Below are 20,411 nucleotides of genomic sequence, written 5' to 3'. Positions count from 1 at the left end.
TTGGGGGGGGGGGGGGGGGGGGAGAAGACAGCACAAATAAAAATAAAAGGAGCTGGTCAGTGGTTTTTAAGCCCAGATATTCAGAACTCAGGCACTGAATATCCGGGTCATTGTGGTCACCTAGAAGGTATGTGGGTGTGGCCGATATTCAGCGCAATACCTACCTACCTAACCGGGCAACGCTAGGTATAAGGGCACTGACGCCGAATATCACTGGTGCCCGCATATCCCCTGGCTCTGCCTGTGCAGAGCTATGGCAGTCTTTGCCAATATTCAGCAGCAGCCAGGTGAGCATGATTTAACTGGGCAGGAGCCTCTCCTGCCCGGTTGAATCGTTTGGAATATTGACCTCCTCCCCTAAAATAATAGCAGTTTGTGAAAGCAGACCAGAGAGGAGATAAGATAACAGAGAGAGGGGGGTTAGATTGGGTTCTGGCACTTAGATACTGGTTTCATATGTACGAGCCAAAGATACCACAAGACAGGGGTATAAATGTTCAAATAACCCTCAGGACTGGCAAAAAACCAGTCTTGCTCCTGATAGCACTCTCTGTGCGCATTGGGAAAGGAGGAGGGCGACCTATGTGCCCTTCCTCCCCCTCCCCCAATATATGAAGAGTTGGGGAAGGGACACCATTAAAGGACTCTATGGTGCCCTATGGCAGCACCAGTGACAGGTTGCATGGACCCAAAGCTGGTTCTAGGGATAGGGGCAACCCCCCCAGCGTAGGGTCTGGAAAAGGTCAGTCTCTGGGTCTTCCACTGCTTACCTGAAGCCCCGCCTCCTCATGAATATGGAAACAGCCATAAATAAACCGTGGCCTAACTCTCCTGTCAACCAAAGCCCTTCTATCTGCAGTTTTGTCTTCCTTTTTTTTTATAGAAAATAAGCAGACATTTCTTATCTTGTTGTTGATATATTTTTTGATATGTTTCTCATTTTGTAATTAAAAACTGAATAAAATATAACATGCATTTCACAGTTTCCTTCTTTCTATGTGTACAGAGCAGTGATTTTATATCTATAAAGCACCATCAGTGTACAGAGCACTGTACAGATGCAGAACAGTGATTATTATTTATAGTGTCTTCAGTGTACACAGCACTGTACCAGGGGCGTAGCCAGCCTTCCGTGGGAGAGGGGTCCAGAGCCCGGGGGGAGGGGGCACATTTTAGCCCTCCCCTGGCGCCGCCCCCCCACCGCCGACATTGCCGCCCCCTCTCCCGCCGCGAACCCGCCGCCGCTGCAGCCTACCTTTACTTTTGCTGGCGGGGGATCCCACTCCCCGCCAGCCGACGTCTTCTTCTTAGTCGCTTCCCGCTCTTCAATTTGTTTGCTGACGTCCTGCACGTTGTACGTGCAGGACGTCAGACTCAGAGAACAGAACTGTTCTCCGAGTCTGACGTCCTGCACGTCAGCAAACAAACTGAAGAGCAGGAAGGACTGAGAAGACGTCGGCTGGCGGGGAGTGGGATCCCCCGCCAGCAAAAGTAAAGGTAGGCGGCGGCGGGGGCGGGTTCGCCGGGAGGGGGGTCCTGGGGTGAATCTGCGGGGGCCCCGGCCCCCTCAGGCCCCACGTAGCTACGCCACTGCACTGTACAGTCTCAGAGCTGTGATTTATATCTAAAAAAGCTCCATCAGTGTACACAGCACTGTACAGAGCAGTGAATATTATTTATAAATTGTCAGTATACTCAGCGCTGTGCTGTGTAACCAGGTCACCCTTCCAGGTGAGGCCAAGGCTGTTCCTGCTTAGCGTCAACCAGATAAACCAGACCTGCTCCCTCTGTTAGTCAGCACCCTTCAGGCTTGCTCATCATAGGATCCCATAGACTCCAGCACACTCATGATTCTTAGAAAGACACCAGGCTTTATTGTTCAAGCTCTTTCATCACAGCATTAGGCTTCATTTGATCACCTCCTTCACTGGGAGGATTCAGCTTAACATTTACATTCACTTCCTCAACACAGTTCAGTTCTATTTCCAAACAGCAACTGCTGGTCTTGCTCAGAAACGTATCATAACCCTCGTCAGCACTATCTTCTATAAGCAGACCGTTTCTGGGTTAATTGCTTCCACCGGTTTCTTCCCCACTGGTTCACCTTGGCTTCCCCCATCATCCACAATCTAGGTAATACAGAAGGCCACCAAAGCTTTTACCTTTCCTCCTCGAGTTTGAGCAAAACCAGACACCTCCACACGCTCTACCCCTTCTTCTTCCCCTACTTCCTCTTTACTGCATTCCATGTCCTCCTCCACCCTGAGCTCCCCCAGCTGATGCTCATTCCCTGAATCAGAACTCCTGTCCCAATCATTCATTCCTCCCTCCCCTTCCTGAGAGTCCTGCTGGAACCGCAGTGGCTTCTGGGGAGGGTAGTTCCTTCCCTGAACTAGTGACTTCTGGGGGAAGTAGTTCTTTCTCTGAACTAAAGACTTCACCGGCATCTCGGCCACCAGAGGGCGACCTGCTCGTCTAGAAGGGACGACAGAGGAAGGACGCTGACTTTTAAAGGGACAGCTACCCCCTTGTTCTTGCCCTAGCACTGCAGGGTGCTCACAACTGTCACACAGCAGTGATTATTGTTTACAGAGCTGCCAAGTTACCCATTCCAGGAGGGAGACTTTTTGGCCGGTCCTGGATTTCTGCCAACTTCATCCTGGTGCATTATGGGACCTGCAGCACTGAGTTCAATGGCTAGAATCATGGACTACAATTACTACACTGCTTTGGGATGTAAGTTTAAAATTAGGACCGGCCAAAAAAAGTCTCTCTCCTGGAATGGGTAACTTGGCAGCTCTGCATTTATAAAGTGTCTTCAATGTACACAGCACCGTACAGTCACAGGGTCTGCGATTATTATTTATAACGTATCATCAGTGTACACAGCACTATGATTACCTATAAATCCCCATCAGTGTACAGAGCACTGTACAGTCACGGAGCACTGATTATTAATTATAAAGCCTTGACAGTGCACACAGGAAGGTGTAGAACTTGAGGTTGAAGAGGGGGGGGGGGGGCACACTCAGGAGTAATGTCAGGAAGCATTTTTTTCACGGAAAGGGTGGTAGATACATGGAGATGAAAACGGTAATGGAATTCAAACATTCGTGGGATAAACACAAAGGAATCCTGTTTAGAAGGAATGGATCTATGGAATCTTAACGGAGATTAGGTGGCAATGCTGGTAATTGGAGAGTAAAACCAGTGCTGGGCAGACTTCTACAGCCAGCGCCCTGATCGTGACCGAATAGATATGGTGCGCTGGGTGTAAATTTTAAGGTGCTTTGACGTTAGCTTCAGAACTTTTAGGACAGGAACAGTCCTGGGCAGACTTCTACGGTCTGTGCCCTGAGAATGACAAGGACAAATCAAACTCAGGTATCACATACCAAGTATAATGAGTTTATCTTGTTGGGCAGACTGGATGGACCATTCAGGTCTTTATCTGCCGTCATTTACTTTGTTACTCTTTGGGGTTCTACATGGAATGTTGCTACTATTTGGGATTCCAGAATCTTGTAACTCTTTAGGATTCCAGAATCTTCAGAACTTCTAGTACAAGAACAGTGCTGGGCAGACTTCTACGGTCTGTGCCCTGAGAATGGCAAGGACAAATCAAACTCGGGTATAAAGTATCACATAACCATGTAAAATGAGTTTATCTTGTTGGGCAGACTGGATGGATCGTACAGGTCTTTATCTGCCCTCATTTACTATATTACACAGCACTGTACAGTCACTGGGCAGTAATTAATGTATAAAGTATCATCCGTGTACACAGCACTGATTTATATCTACAAGCCTCGCTCTCAGAGACCTTTAGCAGAGAGAGATTTTCTTGCAGGAAACAGCTGATGAATTTTCTTCCGCATTTTCTGCCTCTTCCTCATATCTGAACCTGTGCCTTCGTGTCCCTGTCCTGTGGTAGACACATGCGCACACAAGAGCACACACACGGACTCTGGCAGCTGCTTTTCTCCCTTGCCCTTGGGGTCAGCTCCAGGGTTCTGGGTCCATGGCTGGTTCCGTGTTCCTGCTGTAAGGTTAGTGTAAATATAGGGGGTTTACATTAGTGCTGAATCTTTTGGCTTTTTAGTAGGGCAGAGTCTGTCTCTGAAACTTCAACTTCCGCTCTTGTCACTCATCTGCTCCCTTTCTCTGTCACTTTCCCCTCCTTGCTTTCTTTTTCTCTCTTTCTCTCTGTCGTTCTCTCTTCCTCTGAGTCTCTGTTTTCTGTTTCTTCTCCCCACCCCCCCTTTCTCTATCACACTTTTCTCTCTCTTAGTCCAGATCAATTCTCGGAAAACTTCTCAGCCTGCCTTGTGATACCAGATCGGCAGTCTCGCTCTCTCTCTTCTGGGCCAGAGCCGCTGAGATGGGGGGGGGGGGGAGAAAGATTCCCCGGGCCTGGTCGACAAGAGGGGCCCGGTGCCTGCAAGGCTTCTGGAAGCAGGCAGAAGGTTCTGCTCCCTCGGTCTCTCTCTCTCTCTTGATTCTATGTGTCGGGACCCGGGTGATTGCGTTAACGCGATAACCCGGGTCCGGGTGATTGCGTTAACGCGATAACCCGGGTCCCGCACACAGAAGCAGGAGAGCGGCAGACCGAGGGAGGAGCAGATGCAGGAAGGTAAGGGGGCTGCCCTGCCTCAGACCCGACACTGTCTCTCAGCAGGCCCTGTTCTGGGACAGAGACATGCATTTTCAAAGCACTTAGACTTCCAAAGTTCCATAGTAACCTATGGAACTTTGTAAGTCTAAGTGCTTTGAAAATGAGCCCCAGAGACATCTACCCACTACAGCTTAGAAAAACATTTATAATGTCTCAAACTACCACCCTGGTACAGTGTATTTTTCTATCCCTGGAGCAGTAAGGGGTGGTATTTTGTTTATATGATACTGGTGGTCCACACGGTCATATGAAGCATTATTAAATTCATAGAGCACTGACAGGGCTAGAATGGATCCTAAGGAGCATAGCCGAGACTGGGTGGCAGAGCCGGTGGCGGGAGGCGGGGATGGTGCTGGGCAGACTTATACAGTCTGTGCCAGAGCCGGTGGTGGGAGGCGGGACTAGTGCTGGGCAGACTTAAACAGTCTGTGCCCTGAAAAGGACAGGTACAAATCAAGGTAAGGTATACACATGAGTTCATCTTGTTGGGCAGACTAGATGGATCGTGCAGGTCTTTTTCTGCCGTCATCTACTATGTTACTATGTTAGGGCTGTACAAGGTGCTGTTCTATTTATAGGGCATTGAAAGCCTGCATGAGGCAGTATGAAGTGATATTATGTAGCACAGACCGGGGGGGGGGGGGCAGCAAGGAAAATAGGTTCCATCCCAGAAGAGCTTACTGTTTGAGTAGTGGAGTTTGTCTGACAGGAGTAACAAGGATGCTGTGATGGTACAGGTTGTTTCTCCTTTTCACTCTCTCTCTCTCTCTGACAGGTGACTCCACTTCTCTGCTGAGTGTCGGGTTCCCTCTTTTCTGAGACCCCTGCCCCAGGATGGACAAAGGGACCCTGAATTTATACACCATCCCTGAGGATAAGCTGCAGGAGAAGAAGCTAATTGGTTCTGGGGGATTTGGGGAAGTGTATAAGGCCTGGCATAAAGACTGGGGCCATCTTGTTGCCCTGAAGAAATTAAATACGTAAGAGGAGAACCCACCCCCCCCCCACCATAATAAGATGATCTCTCTTTCTACGTCTCACCTCCTATTTTTCTCCCCTCTATTTGACTTACCCTCCTTTTCTCTGTGTCCGTCTGTCTGACATGGGAAGCCACCGCTTGCCCTGGGATTTGTAGTATGGAATGTTGCTGCTCTTTGAGATTCTGCTTGGAATCTTGTCACTCTTTAGAATTCCAGAATCTTGCTATTCTTTGGGGTTCTACATGGAATCTTGCTATTCTTTAGGATTCTAGAACCTTGCTATTCTTTGGGGTTCTACATGGAATCTTGTCACTCTTTAGAATTCCAGAATCTTGATATTCTTTGAGGTTCTACATGGAATCTTGCTATTCTTTAGGATTCTAGAATCTTGCTATTCTTTGGGGGTTCTACATGGAATCTTGCTATTCTTTGGGATTCTAGAATCTTGCTATTCTTTGGGGGTTCTACATGGAATCTTCTAACTCTTTAGAATTCCAGAATCTTGATAGTCTTTGAGGTTCTACATGGAATCTTGCTATTCTTTGGGCTTCTACATGGAATCTTGCTATTCTTTAGGATTCTAGAATCTTGCTATTCTTTGGGGTTCTACATGGAATGTTGCCACGATTTGGGTTTCTGCCAGGTACTTGTGACCTGGCTTGGCCACTGTTTGGAAAACAGGATACTGGGCTAGATGGACCATTGGTCTGACCCAGTATGGCTACTCTTATGTTCTCATGTTCTCTCTACTGATCCGGGTTTCCTCCCATCCTCAGAAAGCATGTCCAAAACGGGCAGGAGCAGCTCCTACTGGAAGCAAAGAAAATGCTATGCGCCCTTTCTATCGACCATGTGCTGCGAATGTATGGCCTGTGCCGATGCAGTGATGCCTCCTTCGGTCTGGTCATGGAATACATGGAGAACGGGAGCTTGGCCCGACTCCAGGCGTTGGTGAAGCCCCTGCCCTGGGCCCTCAAGTTCCGTGTCCTGCACGAGATTAACCTGGGCATGAACCGCTTGCATGACCTGTGCCCGCCGCTACTGCACCTCGACCTGAAGCCCCAGAACGTCCTGTTGAATAAAGATCTCCACATAAAGGTGAGTCTGTGTCCAGCAAGGGGAAGGCTGCCAACTGGATCCAGATTCACAGGACAGGGTTGATCCAGTCCTGGAACTTGTAGTTCTGATTTCCCCACTGCGTGCCCTAAGAAAGCAAGACTACAAGTCTCGGGGGTAAGCCCAAGACTGGATCGACTCTGTCCTGTGAATCTGGATCCGGTTGGCAGCCTTAAGGGATTCTGGGTAATGATAGAGGCTAATCACTTTCACACAGCAGACATGAATGCTATGCTCGCCAACTTGCTCAGTACCAGTAGGGTCATTAAAGGCCAGTCCGGAATTTCTAAACACCGTATTCTGATACTTTAGGGGAGCTGCAGCACTGATTTTAATGAGTAGCGACTACAAATACCACAATGCTTTGAGAATGCAAGTTGAAAACTAGGACTGGCCTAAAATATCCCTCCTGGAATTGGATACGTTGGCAGTATTACACAGTTCTTCCTGTAAATCCTTTCAGATCTCCGATTTCGGCTTATCGCGGTTTAAGCGTGGAATAACACTCCCCCAAGATGTTCCTCCCGCTGACGGAACACTGGAATTCATGGCCCCAGAGCTGCTCGACGATGTTAATTGTTGTCCCACAAAAGCATCTGATGTTTACAGGTAACATCCCAGGGATCCGGTCCAGGTTTCGCTCTGCTAGGATCCAGCTTACTAATGTCCATTCCAGGAAGGAGTTGGGATCCAGCCCAGGGCTTCCATCTTAGCTAATGTCCCCTTCCAGGGAGGTGATGGAATCCGCTCCAGGGTTTCTATGTCAACTGATGTCCATTCCAGGGAGGAGCTGGTATCCAGACCTGGGTTTTTCCCTGAAAGTGTGATACTGTGGGTAGCAGATGGTGGTGGGCTGAATTCACAGTCACTTGGGGATAATGTGAGGGAGAAAGAGCAGGTTGCGCTCATTTTCTGGCGTCAGCAATGTTTAACCGTACTTTTCTCTCCTGCACAGTTACGCCATCCTTATTTGGAGTGTCCTGAAGGGTGAAGAGCCTTACAGTAGTGAGTACAGATTTCAGAAATGTCAAGTAACCCAGTTCCAGGCTGGAGATTTTGGGACCGATCTAGATTTCTGACCATCCCATCGTGCGTTATGGGACTTACAGCACTGATTTCGATGGGCAGGATCAGGAACCAAAACTCCCAACACTGCTTTGCGACGTAAGTTCCAAACCAGGACTGCCTAAAAAAGGTCTCCAGCCTAGAACTGGTTAACTTTGTAGCTCTAGTTCAGGGGTTCTCAACTCAGTCCTCTGGACGCACCAGGCCAGTCTGTTTTGTTTTTTTTTATAGCCACAATAAAGTACGCAATGCGCATACCGCAATTCTTACGCTTTACGATTCCTTAACGTAACCCGCTCCACATGAATCTCATTTTACCACATCATTACTTTGTATTTGTTCACACCGGAGTCAGCGTACGTCTCTTCGGTATTTTGTAAGCCACATTGAGCCTGCAAATGGGTGGGAAATGTGGGATACAAATGTAACAAATAAATAAATAAAATTAAAAAATATACACGAGATAAATTTGTCTGCACTGCCTCCATTCTACGTAGATCTATTCATGCACGACTGGCCCAGTGTGTCCCAAAGACTGGGCTGAGAATCCCTGCTCTTGTTTTTTTAGTTATTATTAGGGGTGGGCAATGAACGCGTTAATAGCGCTATTAACATCGGCTGCATTTTTTTTTAACGCAGATCCGCACCCTTCCCCCTGCGTTTACCTCATCGGCTCAGGCTCCAGATTTTCCCTTCTTCCTCGCTGCGTCTTTCTTCCCCTGCCTAGCTGGGTTCTGAGGCTACTTGAGCCGAACCATGCCATGCAGGAAGTTGGGGAAGTCTCAAAGTTTCAAGTCCCGTCAAACCTTCTCCAACTTCCTGCACAGCACAGCTCAGGTATTTGAAGAGCCCGGCCATGCAGGGGGGAGAACAAGGACGAGGCAACGAGGAAGAAGAGAAAATCCGGAGCCCGAACCTTGCTGTTGAGGTAAACACAGGGAGGGGAGGGTGGGTTGGTGTTTAAAAAAAATCAGGGGCCATGAGAGAATCTGGGTGACAGCAGGTGGGGAGGGGGCCATGAGAGAATCTGGGTAAAGGCTGGTGAAGGGGGCATGAAAGAACCTGGGTGACAGCAGGTGGGGAGGGGGCCATGAGAGAATCTGAGTAAAGGCTGGTGAAGGGGGCATGAGAGAAAGAAACAAAGAAGGTGATTGTGCTCAATAAGAGAAAGCCAGTAGGAAAAGGCGAGAGACATGCCCAAAATGCATGCCTTGATTATGAACGATTAATCGTGTAATTAATATTTTTTTAATCATTGCCCACCCCTAGTTATTATTTACCACGACTGGTGTCAGAGGAGCACTTACAGATGTTGTACAAGTGTTAAATTATTTGGTTGTGGTTTCATTAAAAACAATGAACTAACCTTAGCCCAGGCTGCTCCTCCCTGCGTGGCTCAAGTGTAATCAACACATCTCAGCTCTCAACAAAACCCACAGCCCTGAGGCCTTGTGCCTCTCCGGGGCCTGGAGGCGCTGTGATGTCAAGGCAAAGTGGCCATGTCAGCTCCTGGAGAGATTTGAAAAGGACTGTTGATGAGTGTTAGAACAGGCTTAGCACATCTCGAGGGGAAGGTGGAACCCCGTACACAGTGTTCGCCTTGTCTTGTCTGCAGACGCTATGTCTTCTGTGATCAAGCTGCACGTTCCTCGAGGGCAGCGGCCTAGCCTGGAGTTCCTGCAGGATCTATACAACCATGTGGAGAGGCTGGAAGACATCAAAAGTTTGATGGTGAAGTGCTGGCACCAGGAACCATCAGAACGACCCAGTTTCAAAGGTACAGCAAACAGGGAGCTGTCCATGGTCAGGGTAGACATCTTTTCTCCATGTGCCTTCGGAGCTGATTCCCAATCAAAGAGGTCTTTTGTACAATCTTCCTCTCCCTTCCTCCATCTCAGGGGCCAACAGCTGCTCCCACTCCGAGGCTCTGAGCCAGGAACAGACCCCCCCCCCCCCCCATGTCTGGCAGACTTTCTAGTCGACAAGTCTGTAGAATCTCATGAGCACCTGAGTCATCAGGTGAAGCCCATCACTGAGGCAGTAGAGCACCGCTGAGCATCTAGGAATATCACCTCATCCCATGCTCTCTCCGTGTATATATATCTGCAGATTGTATCCAGACCACGAGGGAAATCTTCAAGGCCCATGAGCACCAGGAAGGCAAGGCAGTCTGCGACGTGTGGGATGCTCTGGTGAGTGCCCTGTTCTTGCCCCTGGTTTCCCATCCATCCCTCCCCTCCCACACACACACACTTTTGTGCATGCTCAGAGGGATAATATATTGTTAGTCAGTCTATCATTAATATCTCCTTACTAGCAGAAACCTGGAGCAATCTACAGCCACCCAATTCCTTCCCCATCCCCTGGATAAAGGAGCCTGACATCATATTTTTATTACATTTGTATCCCGCACTTTCCCACTCATGGCAGGCTCAATGCGGCTTACATGGGGCAATGGAGGGTTAAGTGACTTGCCCAGAGTCACAAGGAGCTGCCTGTGCCTGAAGTGGGAATTGAACTCAGTTCCTCAGGACCAAAGTCCACCACCCTAACCACTAGGCCACTCCTCCACTGTTGCTACTATTGGAGATTCTACATGGAATGTTGCTATTCCACTAGCAACATTCCATGTAGAAGTCGTCCCTTGCAGATCACCAATGTGGCCGCGCAGGCTTCTGCTTCTGTGAGTCTGACGTCCAGCCTTCTACATGGAATGTTGCTAGTGGAATAGCAACATTCCATGTAGAATCTCCAATAGTAGCAACATTCCATGTAGAAGTCGGCCCTTGCAGATCACCAATGTGGCCACGCAGGCTTCTGCTTCTGTGAGTCTGATGTCCTGCACGTACGTGCAGGACGTCAGACTCACAGAAACAGAAGCCTGCGCAGCCTTCTCCATGGAATGTTGCTAGTGGAATAGCAACATTCCATGTAGAATCTCCAATAGTAGCAACATTCCATGTAGAATCTCCAATAGTAGCAACATTCCATGTAGAAGTCGGCCCTTGCAGATCACCAATGTGGCCACGCAGGCTTCTCCATGGAATGTTGCTAGTGGAATAGCAACATTCCATGTAGAATCTCCAATAGTAGCAACATTCCACGTAGAATCTCCAATAGTATCTATTTTATTTTTGTTACATTTGTACCCTGCGCTTTCCCACTCATGGCAGGCTCAATGCGGCTTACATGGGGCAATGGAGGGTTAAGTGACTTGCCCAGAGTCACAAGGAGCTGCCTGTGCCTGAAGTGGGAATCAAACTCAGTTCCTCAGTTCCCCAGGACCAAAGTCCACCACCCTAACCACTAGGCCACTCCTCCACTAACCCTGTCTTTACCCACGGTATTGCAACTCCAAAGTGCTTTCGGGGAACAGTTTGGGTAAAAGGCTGTATGTGATCTCTAACCATTATAAGGCGCAGATGGATGCAGAATTGGGAAAATAATAGAATCATTCCTTTCCCCTCCTCACAGAAAAAGATGGAAACCTCCTTGGAACAAGAGAGGTGGGAGGTGCCGAGCTCCACAACTCTGAGTTCAAGTCCCACCTCTGGCTTGTTGGCAAACTTCAAGACCATGACACTGGAGCAACCTCCAAGCCTTATGAATGGTAAGAATAGGGTTACCACGTCAAAAGGGAACAGGTTAGTTCATGCCTGGTTTTACCCTATTGCATGCTGGGACATGTAGTTCTGATGGTCCTATTGTGTTTCCTACACAAATCAAAACTACAAATTCAGGCATGGAGTTAGGTAAAAGCAGGAATGGATTAACCTGTTCCTTATGACATGGAGTCAGGTGGCACTCTAGGCAAGACGTCAGTCCTAGATCTGGTTCCTCCCATCCCAATGAAGTGAGTCTCGGAGGCCTCCAGGCTGTGGGAAGGAGAGAGGATCATTGTTCTTACAGTGTTAAACACCTGGTACCAGTCAAAAAGTGGAACCTAAGGTGATGTGAAACGTGAGGAAAGAGACCATGCATAATGACCCACTTATGAAGGAAAATGGGAAGGCGAGATAGTCGGTACCTGACAGGGGAAGAAATGAAGAGTGAGAAATGGCAGAAGGAGAAAGGAGAGAGACATTGCATGATAGCTCCCTGACGAGAGCCGGAGGAATGAAATCTTAAAGAAAGAGTTTGGGGGGTGATGGCTCCCTGATGAAAGCCAGATGGGCAGAGTGTGATAGAACTGGGGGTTGAGTCTTCTGAGGCCCAAGTTGAATTTTCCCTCTTTTTCTCCCCGTCTCTCACAGAGGCTGTGCCACTCAGTGACCCGTCCAGCAGGACGCCACAAGGATTCAATTCCACCGGCCTGCCCCCACCCACAGCAGGCGCTCAAGGAACGCGGAAGGTGAGTGGAAAAACATGGAGACTAAGGCCACCAGCGTGATCCCTAGGGCCAGGGGCATAGCCAGACAACAGATTTTGGGTGGGCCTAGACAAGAAATGGGTGGGCATCAAATGTTCTCCCCTTCACCCACCACCCAAAAAAAACCTCAGCTAGTGGGGAAAACGCTTTTCCACCTTAGCAGTCTGCAGCAGGCATGCGCTGAAAACTGAGCCTGCGCAGGCGCTGGTATCGTGGAGAATAGCATTTTCATTACCATCAGGGGGAAGTCTTCAGCTGGCGGAGCTTGGGATCCCCACCTGCTACCACCAATACGTGTGCTACTGTTGGGTGGGCCTGATCCCTATTTGGGTGGGCCCCGGCCCACCCAGGCCCACCTGTGGCTATGCCACTGCCAAGGGCTCAAAAAGAAAAGGTGAATACAGCAAAGTCACTCAGGGGAACCCACTGGGCCTCTGACTGCAAAACGCAGCGGGTGGGTGATTTGACCTGCTTTAGTTCTGTCTTTAAAATTCTGGCTAGGGCCCTCACTAGACTTGTGGCCAGTCTGCTTTGTAGCCCTAAATGTCAGGCCTTCCCTTGCTGTCATGCTTCTCTCTCTCTCAGGTGACATGCCCTCTCACAGGGCCGCTGAGAGACTGGGCCAGGCCCGGGACAAGGCTGTCACTGGGGCTCCCCCACCCACCTGAGGTCGCCGGGCCCCCTCCACCGAGCCCTCTCCCCACCCCCGGGCCCTCTGCACTGACCTTAAGCACCTCACCTTCGAAAGCGTGCCCCGCCCTCGCGGAAGTTACCATCAGGCAAGGGCAGGACACGGAAGGAAGGAGTGGTCTGCCACTTGCTGCGCTTTCGAAGGTGAGGCGCTTAAGTTCAATGCCCGGGAGCAACGGAGGGCGGGCAGGCCGGACTGCGGTGCCGGGCCCCCCCCCCCCCCCGGAGGCCCGGGCCCGGGGAATTTTGTCCTCCCTGTCCCCCCCCCCCCCCCCTCAGCGGCCCTGCCCTCTCCCAATGATTAGTCCAGAACTCTCTTCCAAAACAGAAGGGTTAATTTATTCCAGGAAGGAAGGATGGAGCAGGAGGTCTGAAGACAAAATAAATAAGCAGTCTGGGGTCCCAGGGCCTGAAACACTGTAATGGCTCCATCTCCCACTTCCCACATATGAGTTAGCAGGCTACGCGTACCTCTTTCTGTGGATCAGTGCATATGTTTGAGTGTGTGGCTATGGATATCTGTTGTGTCCTGTGTTGCTCACTCCTTTCTTCCCCCCCTTCTTCTTCCCGCAGAAGATCACAGATGTCACACCTCAACCGCCTATCAATGGAACAGGTACGCAATCATTCAGAAGAAGTGTTCAGGAGGAATTAACAGCAAAGCAAAAAAGCTTCAGGACCTCCAAAGCTAAGTGATGGGAACATCATTGCAGCTGAGATTATCAGGCACAGGGATATAAAGTGACTCCCTCAAGGTCACGCAGAGAGAATCGGTGACAGAGCCGGGGATTAGAACTGAGGCACAGGGAGATAAAGTGACTTCTCAGGGTCACGCAAAGAGAATCGGTGACAGAGCCGGGGATTAGAACTGAGGCACAGGGAGATAAAGTGACTTCTCAGGGTCACACACAGAGAATCGGTGACAGAGCCGGGGATTAGAACTGAGGCACAGCGAGATAAAGTGACTTCTCAGGGTCACGCAAAGAGAATCGGTGACAGAGCCGGGGATTAGAACTGAGGCACAGGGAGATAAAGTGACTTCTCAAGGTCACGCAGAGAGAATCGGTGACAGAGCCGGGGATTAGAACTGAGGCACAGGGAGATAAAGTGACTTCTCAGGGTCACGCAAAGAGAATCGGTGACAGAGCCGGGGATTAGAACTGAGGCACAGGGAGATAAAGTGACTTCTCAGGGTCACACAGAGTGAATCGGTGACAGAGCCGGGGATTAGAACTGAGGCACAGGGAGGTAAAGTGACTTCTCAGGGTCATGCAGAGTGAATCAATGACAGAGCCAGGGATTAGAACTGAAGCACAGAGCAATAACGTTGCAATATTGTTTTACTTTAAATAGTTCCCACAGCACAGACAAGTTCTTTGACCTTGCTGAAGGTCACAAAATGAGCTGAGATCTGCTGATTCATCACATTGTTCTTTCATAACATCCCAAGCATTAACGTTATTCATGGAAATTCTTCTTTTCTCCTAGGATATCCTAAAACTCCCGTTTCCTCAGCTGATCCTTACATGCAGGGGCCGGTAAGTGGAATGCAGGAAGAGGTTAAGTTGGGGGGGGGGGGAGAGAACGTCATAGAAATGCATTTAAGTACCAAACAATTCAGATAACTCTGTCACAGACCTGTGTACTGCACTCATCATCCCCTGTCTGATTTACCTACTGAAAGCACCCCGTTTCTATTTTCCAGTTTTCCCTGGATCTGTCACTCCCTCTCTCCGTCTCTCTGTGTTACTCCTTCCCTCTGTCTCCCGGACTTATTTGTCTTTCCCTGTACTGCCCTGTCACTCTATCGTATCTTTCCAGGGCTGGCTCCGAGGAATTATGGCACCCCTACACTAACTTGCTTCGGCACTCCCTCCACCCCCCCCGGATTCACATTTAGGGTTACCATATGTTCGGTTTTACCCGGACACGTCCTGTTTTTGAGGATATGGCCGGGCAACCGGGCGGGTTTTGCCAGCCTGCCCATTTGTCCAGATTTCCGGACAAACGGGAAGGCTGGCGGGTGGGCCTAATAGTGTCCTATCCTCCCCTCCCCTTACTCTACTGCCCTGGTGGCCTAGTGACCTCTTCGGGACAGGAAAGAGTGCTGCCCTGCATACTGTTCCCCTCGCTGATGGTCCCAGCGCCGATTCAAAATGGCCGCGGAGAGTTGAGGCGGCCTCGTCTCATGAGGCCGCTTCAACTCTCTGCGGCCATTTTGAATCAGCAAGGGGAACAGTATGTAGGCGCTCCAGGCAGGAAAGAGGGGGCTTTTTTCTGCCCCGAAGAGGTCACTAGACCACCAGGGCAGTAGAGTAAGGGGAGGGGAGGATAGGACACCATTAAGGGGGGGGGGGGTGACGGGGGCATGAAAGGGGTGGGGCGATATGCGATGGGGGTAGGGTGTGTGAAAGGGGGCGGGGAGGGGTGTGGCAGGGGCAGGGCATGTGTCCTCTTTTTTTTGGGGGGGGGGGGGGGACCAAATATGGTAACCCTATCCACATTGCTTCCATCCACCGTGTCCCCCAGGGGTCCAGCATTTCTCTCTCACTCGCTCAGTCCAGCTTCTCTCCCTTCCTCTTCTGCCGTGGTCATCCTCTACACTTTACCTTCGCTGTTGGCAGAGGAAGCATGAACAATGGGCAGCTCTTGACCCACCCCTGCATCTTCCCACTGCTGCCTGCTCTGATGCAATTTCCTGCGGGTGGGATGCAGCAGTGAAGACGCAGGGGTGGGCCAAGAACCACTGTTCATGCATGCTGCTGCCAGCAAGCAAAGTAAAATGCATGGGACCGCGGTGGAAAAGGCAGGGAGAGAAGGCTTAACCTTTAGACCAGGAGAGGCCCTGGCGGTGATGTCAGAGGGTGTGGATTTTGGTGCCCTGAACCAGTGCCTCACCTGGTTCAATGGTTAAGCCCAAGGAGGTTTAATTGACAGGAGATGGCGGGAGCGTGCTTGGCCCATTATTTGGCCTGAAGCCAGTAGGCGGAGCTTGCAATACAATGTGTTTTGAGTGTATCAAGATGGCGACTGCGTGTAAGAGAGCAACGAAACCTCCTCGGTTAAGCCGGCCCTGTGTCTTTCCATCATTGGCTTCTCTGCAGCTACAGCCTCCCAGGGGTCTCTCACTACGAGGCAAGGGCGAGGGTTTACGTTGGGCACCAAATTTCTCTTCCAAACTCATTCATAGCACCCCCCCCCCCCCCCCCCCACTACCCAGCATCTCCTCTCTCTGGCAACCAGGGCGGTCACTTGCAACTTGCACTGGGCTCCCCCCATTTCTCTTGTGTAAAATATCCTGTCTTGAGTTTTACTGCTAACCATATGTTTGATGGGATGGGGGGTTTTGTTCTTTGGTATCTTTCAGTACGCAAGCACACCGTCGTCGCAGACCACGCCAGCACGCCCTGGTAAGTTTTCTCCCTTCACATGCAGGGACAGGGTCGGGGGCTGCATCAGAAGAGGGGGCACAAAAGAATAGGGAGAAGGGGAGGGAGAAATTCAACTTTAGATACCGATTCCAATAACATAGTAACATAGTAGATGACGGCAGAAAAAGACCTGCACGGTCCATTCAGTCTGCCCAACCTTGATTTGTACCTGTCCTTTTCAGGGCACAGAACGTATAAGTCTGCCCAGCACTATCCCCGCCTCCCAACCACCAGCCCCGCCTCCCAACCACCGGCTCTGGCACAGACTGTATAAGTCTGCCCAGCACTATCCTCACCTCCCAACCACCAGCCCCGTCTCCCACCACCGGTTCTGGCACAGACCGTATAAGTCTGCCCAGCACTATCCTCACCTCCCAACCACCAGCCCCTGCCTCCCAACCACCGGCTCTGGCACAGACCGTATAAGTCTGCCCCGCACTATCCCTGCCTCCCACCACCGGCTCTGGCACAGACCGTATAAGTCTGCCCAGCACTATCCCCGCCTCCCAACCATCAGCCCCGCCTCCCACCACCGGCTCTGGCACAGACTGTATAAGTCTGCCCAGCACTATCCCCGCCTCCCAACCACCAACCCCGCCTCCCACCACCAGCTCTGGCACAGACCCTATAAGTCTGCCTAGCACTATCCCCGCCTCCCAACCACCAGCCCCTCCTCCCACCACCGGCTCTGGCACAGACCGTGTAAGTCTGCCCAGCACTATCCCCGCCTCCCAACCATCAGCCCCGCCTCCCACCACCGGCTCTGGCACAGACCGTATAAGTCTGCCCAGCACTATCCCCGCCTCCCAACCATCAGCCCCGCCTCCCACCACCGGCTCTGGCACAGACCGTATAAGTCTGCCCAGCACTATCCCCGCCTCCCAACCACCAGCCCCTCCTCCCACCACCGGCTCTGGCACAGACCGTATAAGTCTGCCCAGCACTATCCCCGCCTCCCAACCACCAGCCCCGGCACAGACCGTATAACCCTAATCCTAAACGTTCACCATCAGCAGAAATATGTCACAAGCGAATCTAAAGCCTAAGAATATAAAAGCTCTTTCTGTGATCCTGTATGAATAAAACAAAGGAACTATATGACAAGTTCATTCTGTAATTGTTATTATTGTTTGAACGTACGGTTTGAGGCGCTGCTTTATTTTGACTTTTAATCCCTGTGCCACGAGGTGGGGAAAATCAGCACCAAATGAAAGCAACCCAAATATCCTTGAAACTAGGGCCATACCGAATATTAATCATGAATCTGATTCGATTCTGCCCCGAATAGTGATTTAAATTTGAATACGACTAATCCGGGGCTCTGCTGTGCTAAATCCTACTGTGAATTCAACACTTTTTTCTCTGTTTTCACGTTGCTTCTTTTGTTATTTGTTATGGTAAAGCTCAGTGCCCATAATTATTCGTATTTAGCTGAATAATATTTTTCATTATTTGTAATCAGGCAAACAGTAAAATATGCTAGTCAGTACAGTTCTCTACTTGAAAGTAAACTTTTTCCCAATCCCTGCAAATCGGTGGAGATGGATTATCCGCACCGTTTCCCTACGCTGAAGTGTCCAGCAGGTGGTGCTGCTACCTCTGTTTTCTGAGCCTGGCAGCCCTTCCAGTTTGTACTATATCATCTACTGGCTTTAAAATGGGAAGGGGGATTAAGAAGGGTGCGTCCCTGACCTAGAGCCACACACGCAGAATCAGTGACAGAACCGGGGATTAGAACTGAGGTACAGGGAGATAACTTCTCGGGGTCACACAGAGAGAATCGGTGACAGAGCCGGGGATTAGAACTGAAGCACAGGGAGATAAAGTGACTTCTCAGGGTCACGCACAGAGAATCAGTGACAGAGCTGGGGATTAGAACTGAGGCACAGGGAGATAAAGTGACTTCTCAGGGTCACGCACAGAGAATCAGTGACAGAGCCGGGGATTAGAACTGAGGCACAGGGAGATAAAGTGACTTCTCAGGGTCACGCACAGAGAATCAGTGACAGAGCCGGGGATTAGAACTGAGGCACTGGGAGATAACTTCTCAGGGTCATAACTTCTCAGGGTCACGCAGAGAGAATCGGTGACAGAGCCGGGGATTAGAACTGAAGCACAGGGAGATAAAGTGACTTCTCAGGGTCACGCACAGAGAATCAGTGACAGAGCTGGGGATTAGAACTGAGGCACAGGGAGATAAAGTGACTTCTCAGGGTCACGCACAGAGAATCAGTGACAGAGCCGGGGATTAGAACTGAGGCACAGGGAGATAACTTCTCAGGGTCATAACTTCTCAGGGTCACGCAGAGAGAATCGGTGACAGAGCCGGGGATTAGAACTGAAGCACAGGGAGATAAAGTGACTTCTCGGGGTCACGCAGAGTGAATCAGTGACAGAGCCAGGGATTAGAACTGAGACACAGGGAGATAAAGTGACTTCTCAGGGTCACGCAGAGAGAATCGGTGACAGAGCCGGGGATTAGAACTGAGGCACAGGGAGATAAAGTGACTTCTCAGGGTCACGCAGAGAGAATCAGTGACAGAGCCGGGGATTAGAACTGAGGCACAGGGAGATAAAGTGACTTCTCAGGGTCACGCAGAGTGAATCAATGACAGAGCCGGGGATTAGAACTGAAGCACAGGGAGATAAAGTGACTTGTCAGGGTCACACAGAGAGAATCAGTGACAGAGCTGGGGATTAGGACTGAGGCACAGGGAGATTAAGTGACTCCCTCAGGATCACACACAGTGAATTAGTTAGTGACAGAGGCGGGATTAGAACTGAGGCAGAAGGAGATCAGGTGGCTCCCTCAGGAGCACACAAAAGTCAGTGATCCAGGTGAAGAGACCCCTGGGCATGGTTTGTAATAGTTTTTTTTTTTCATTCCGCTGTTTCAGGTTCTCAAACCAGAATCACTGGAACTGTGAGTTATCTCCAGATTGGGGATAATAATAAAATGGATATTCGCCACACTAGGAGAAAGACCAAGACAAAAAAATAGCAGGAAAACAAGGTGCCATCCAGAGAGAGGACACAGCCCATCTGTGTCCTGTGCTCAGCCCCTCTGCCCTCAAGTACAAGTCCTCAGGGACGGCGCAGAACATTGTCAATTCAACCACAGGGGGCAGGCAGGTCCCCTGGGGGGGGGGGCCCTGCGGAACTTGCCTGCTCCTCACGCGATATTGCTGTACCTCCCACAATGGTAGAGGCGCAGAGGGCACGGGACCTCGCAGGGAACATTGACGCCTTCCTTCTCCTTCGCCCTTCACACACATTTCTGGAGGGAAGGGCAGGATTGCCAGAGTGACCTTAGGGGCCGGTGTCAAAGAGGAAAAATGTCTCGGTGCTCCATAAATCAGTTCATGGATCCAGCTTCTCATATATAAAGTACACTCCCAGAAACTGTGAAAACTACGTACGACCACCTCAACTTCCGGAAAGCACTAAAGACTTACCTGTTCGAAAAGGCATATCCTAAGGACCCAACCTGAATCCAGCAATTCAAAGAAACCCAAATTTGTTATGAACTTAATAAACTTTATATAACTTCCCTCTCTATGTTTCCCTAATGTGTCTGTACATATCTATTTCATTTAAAATAACATCACTCTATATTTGTTTCCTCACCGGAGGTGGGAAAATGTGGGGTACAAATGTAACAAATAAAGATTAAAATGAACTGTGATGTCTGTGGAGATACCCCCCCCCCATCCCATAGTTCCTTCAGACGCGCAACTGTGGACTTACGCTATAATCAATAACGGCAATTGTCTTTACAGGATTCGCATTTAATGCCCAACATCCCGGCACCCAACTTCAGGCAATCTATAGAGTAATATCCTGATCGTGTCTGGTTATTTTCATGTTTTGCCATTAGCTCCTGAAAACGAGTCAATAAATGCATTAAAGCTGTTCCAGTAAAACAATTTTATCTTATGTTGGTAGGGGGTTGGGGGGGGGGTTCTCTTTCTCCCCGTCTGACACTCTGATACTAGTTGTCAATCCAGTACTCGGGGCACACCTAGCCGGTCGAGTTTTCAGGATATCCACAATGAATACGCAAGAGAGAGATTTGCATGCACTGT

General features: G+C 50.0%; 1 protein-coding gene across 1 annotated transcript; it reads left to right on the top strand.

The window, feature by feature from the left end:
- Window positions 1–3,884: 3,884 nt before the first annotated feature.
- RIPK3 (receptor interacting serine/threonine kinase 3) lies at window positions 3,885–19,880 on the top strand. The gene is made up of 13 exons (XM_030187948.1): window positions 3,885–4,049; window positions 5,451–5,655; window positions 6,432–6,753; window positions 7,235–7,380; window positions 7,727–7,776; window positions 9,452–9,613; window positions 9,946–10,028; window positions 11,311–11,446; window positions 12,090–12,187; window positions 13,469–13,511; window positions 14,384–14,433; window positions 16,263–16,305; window positions 19,224–19,880. Exons 2-13 carry the CDS (start codon window positions 5,510–5,512, stop codon window positions 19,325–19,327), a joined length of 1,383 nt encoding a protein of 460 aa, XP_030043808.1. The 5' UTR covers window positions 3,885–4,049; window positions 5,451–5,509; the 3' UTR covers window positions 19,328–19,880.
- The last annotated feature ends 531 nt before the right edge of the window (window positions 19,881–20,411 follow it).

This window comes from Microcaecilia unicolor, chromosome 14 (genome assembly GCF_901765095.1).
Source record: "Microcaecilia unicolor chromosome 14, aMicUni1.1, whole genome shotgun sequence".
NCBI classification, from domain to species: domain Eukaryota; kingdom Metazoa; phylum Chordata; class Amphibia; order Gymnophiona; family Siphonopidae; genus Microcaecilia; species Microcaecilia unicolor.
This window is presented reverse-complemented; position numbering and strand designations above follow the sequence as displayed.

Excerpts from the sequence above, each read along its gene's own strand:
- RIPK3 (XM_030187948.1), top strand. The coding sequence starts at position 5,510 with ATGGACAAAGGGACCCTGAATTTATACACCATCCCTGAGGATAAGCTG. Across the intron at positions 7,381-7,726 it reads AAAGCATCTGATGTTTACAG|TTACGCCATCCTTATTTGGA; the intron begins GTAACATCCCAG and ends TCTCCTGCACAG. Across the intron at positions 12,188-13,468 it reads GCGCTCAAGGAACGCGGAAG|AAGATCACAGATGTCACACC; the intron begins GTGAGTGGAAAA and ends TTCTTCCCGCAG.